The sequence below is a fragment of the Limulus polyphemus genome, unplaced genomic scaffold (assembly GCF_000517525.1).
Source record: "Limulus polyphemus unplaced genomic scaffold, Limulus_polyphemus-2.1.2 Scaffold1804, whole genome shotgun sequence".
In the NCBI taxonomy this organism is placed as follows: Eukaryota; Metazoa; Arthropoda; class Merostomata; order Xiphosura; family Limulidae; genus Limulus; species Limulus polyphemus.
Window position 1 is genome coordinate 153,463 of NW_013667414.1, and position 3,661 is coordinate 157,123.

General features: G+C 30.8%; 1 protein-coding gene across 1 annotated transcript in view; it reads left to right on the forward strand.

The window, feature by feature from the left end:
- Positions 1–582: 582 nt before the first annotated feature.
- Positions 583–3,661, forward strand: part of LOC106464991 (exocyst complex component 7-like) — a 91,489-nt gene continuing 88,410 nt past the window's right edge. The window contains exon 1 of the mRNA XM_022392819.1: positions 583–755. Coding sequence (XP_022248527.1) covers positions 726–755 — 30 coding nt within the window. The 5' untranslated portion in view covers positions 583–725. The remainder of the gene's footprint in view (positions 756–3,661) is intronic.

The window sequence follows — 3,661 nt, forward strand, 5'->3', positions numbered from 1 at the left end:
CGCGAGTGTTGAAATTAAGTGTATTGTAAAGTTGTATTCGGAAAGAATAAACCAGTTTTATTAAGAAAGGACTTGTGTCGCTAAAGTTTCGTCGGAACGAAGTTACGGAAAATCAACTAACCAACGGAGACGTAACAATATTTATAATCTAGATTCGAATGAGCTAGAAAACTTTGCGTTAGAATTTTTTAAGTGTTTTACGAATATCTTATTAAACCCTTTTGATCTCAATGTCATCAGTAAGACCCGCAGCTCATTCTAGCCAGTAATTAAATTACAACTTTAAAAAATATTACTTACAATATAGATCCTATATAATGAAGATGCTTTTCATCATCGTTAGGAAACAACTAACAACTGCTATTTATCCATATATAAAGAATTAAATATATATATGTGTTCAAAACTGTATATAGTCAGTCTTCACACATAGTTACTAAAGCTGTAGGATTAACTTTTATTTCTTTTTCACAATAGTTACTTGTTGTATCATTCACTTGAATTAAATTCATTAATCGTGAAGATTTGGAGAAAACGATGTTAATTGGAGGTGGCCCCTTATCTAGTAAAGTGGGTGGAGATGAATGCCTAGTTAGAATGTCGGATGTAGTTGACGTTAGTTGTGCTTTACGATGAAAAGTAAACTATAAGTTATATTACCTCACCTCGTCTGTGAAAAGCACAAAACAGTCTGTAAAATTTTATTCTTGTTCTTTGTCTAAGTAATGGAAGAAGTTCAAGAAAAGCTTAAAAAGGTGATTTTATGGTGTTATTTTTTATTGTATTTGTAAAACAAGTTTGAACTGTCTCAGTCACTGTAACTTGTAACATTAACAGTGTAACTGTAACTTGTAAGTGTAACCGGCAACATACTGTTACTGAATAAAGTAATATAAGTTAATGTCATTACTCCAATACAACATACAATTTTATTAGTGAAAGTAATTAAATATAGCATTTTTCAGGCTTGTGACAAGGTAGGATTATTCAACTTTCAAGAACTTGAAGAAGTAAATATCGCTCAAGTTGGCTTATTCAGTTGGTGGTACTGGTAGTGATGAACTGATACAGAACATGATAATAGTAATGAGTAAATAAACTTTTCCTTAGATAAAAGTAAATACTGTATTAATTTTTTTAGATTATCGGTGATAACCAGGAATATTGGATAAGTACTGAGATATGGTAATTTTATTTTGTAATAAAAGCAGAATAATGCTTCATATGATGAGTTAGACAAGATGGTTGTGGGATCCTTTGGGCCTGCATAAGTCAGTTAAGATGTTTTAAAAATGTGGTTTTGAAAACAAAAATAAAGACTATTTAAACTTTTTTGGTGCTTAACCCATTCACTGTGGCTGGAACATATATTTCCAACTGGAGTTGGAATATACATACCAGTTGCAGTGATAGGGTTAAATACTGCAAATATTTTTATGCAAGCATAAAGCACCAATTATAAGTTATAAAAGACTTTGAAAATAGAAATTACAAACAGTTTAATAATGTGGTTCCACCCTTGGCTATTATAACTTATTCACTTGTATATAGTGTGGCATTTGCAAATCCCTGAAAGGTATGATGACAAATTAGGTTTCCTATGGACACAATTTGACATAAATCATGGGGATTTCATTAATTCATGATGGTCTTCAAACCACTTGTAAATTCAGTTTTACAGAACATGAATTAAACGATGTAATATGACTAATGTCAAGTTTCTCCAACATGCTGTGTTTATGAGATATCACTGACTGTTTGAGTCAAAGCAGAAGTTTGAATTTTTTATTCACTCAAGCATTTTTGGATGGATTTCATGTATTTTTGTGTTACATCAACCCAAGATACACTCTAATCGTTATTGTTTAACTATGCCTTTAACGGGAAGCAACATCAGGATATTGCTAATATTACACTATCAAGTAAAGTACATGGGATTGGAGAAATGAACTGAAAACAAGTGTGACTTGGTGAGGGGAAGGAGTGTTTGTTATTTTTATTGTTTTTTTTTATCAGTTGCCACTAGTGTGGCATGCTTTCAAGAATACATATTTACTTACATCTAGAAAAAAGCAGGTTGTATGTACAGAAACATTGAATACAAATATAAAGAGGTTATAATGTCATTATATAGGTCACTGGTTAGGCCACATTTGGAGTACTGTGTTCATTCTTAGGCTCCTTACCTCAGAAAGGGCATTGAATTGTTGGAAAGGGTTCAGAGGAGGGTTACTAGAATGGTGCCTAGGATGTAGAGGTTGTCATACAAGGATTGATTAAGATTTCTGAGAGTGTTTTCTCTTGAAAAAATAAGAATTATAGAGGATGTGATTGAGGTGTTTAAGATTGTTAAGGGAATTGATAGTGTTGATGCCTTATCCTTTTCTTTTGTATTTAATGGTGAGAATGATAAGATTAGGGGATACAAATATAAATTTTGGCACATTAGGTGTTGTCTTCAGATAAGACAGTTTTATTTTTCTAACAGGGTTGTTAGCCTTTGGAACAGGGTACCATCAGATGTGATAAGGACTGGCTTTGAATATTTTAGTGTTTAAATTAATTTATTGGATAGGACGACTAAGATGGAGGAAAATATCCATTGTTGTTTTTTAAGGTTTTGTTATGTTCGGCTTAGTAGATGCAGCTTGAATTTGTTGCTTCGTGCTATGATTAGTATATATATATATATATATATATCACAAGATTTATGAGACAAAAAGTAAGAATCCACTGAATATGGTCATTAAATTCATGCTTTATATGCACTCAACATAGTATTTATTACTGCTCATGATGTGCTTACTTTGTGGAATTGCTTCTCTTAGCTGCAAATAATACAGGTTATTTTGAAAGCCAGTTTAAAGCACATTTTACATTTTTTGACAATCTGTAAGAGTTTGCAACATTAGATTTTCCTCTTTACATTCAAAACACTAAGAGAATGTTTGTACTAACTTTCTTTTATTGATGGATATAGATTGGGGGAACTGAAAATTTTAAATGGACAACTTCATGTGGATTTAGTATCAAAAGAAGGCAATGGTATCTGAAATTTGAAGACCTGTTATAGAGGTGCCTAATGTTCAGGATAAAGCTAACATTCACCATTTTTAATTCTGGATAAGAGTAATAAGCATGCATATTTTATATAAAAGAAAACTAAGCAAAAAACGAGTAATTTTGTTTCTTCTTTTACTTTTTAATATAGGCAGCGGGAGTGAACAAGTTACAATAAAACAAACATGCTGTAATCCTAAACTGTAATTTATCATTAGCTTTAGCAGTAATTAAAAAATAATTTTGATTTGCTGAATCATTACATTCATTCAGTACATGCTGTTTTATACTTGACTGTATAAGTCAATGTATTCTTTAATTCTGGATTCTGAGATGTAGAAGATGTATATATAATTACATCTAGAACATCTGTATTGACAAGCAGTCTTAGAATTCTGTAATGTTGGTATTTTATCTTTCATGTTAAGAAGCCTTTCACTGTACATGTCATATCACTTTATATATATATATATATATATATTAACTGAACTTGTAGATATTCCCTAATAATATTTGATGAAGGTATTTCTTAATTTAAATAATTGTGCTTCTGATATTATAAAGAATAGACATGTCTTTGTTTAACTGTAATTATTTACTT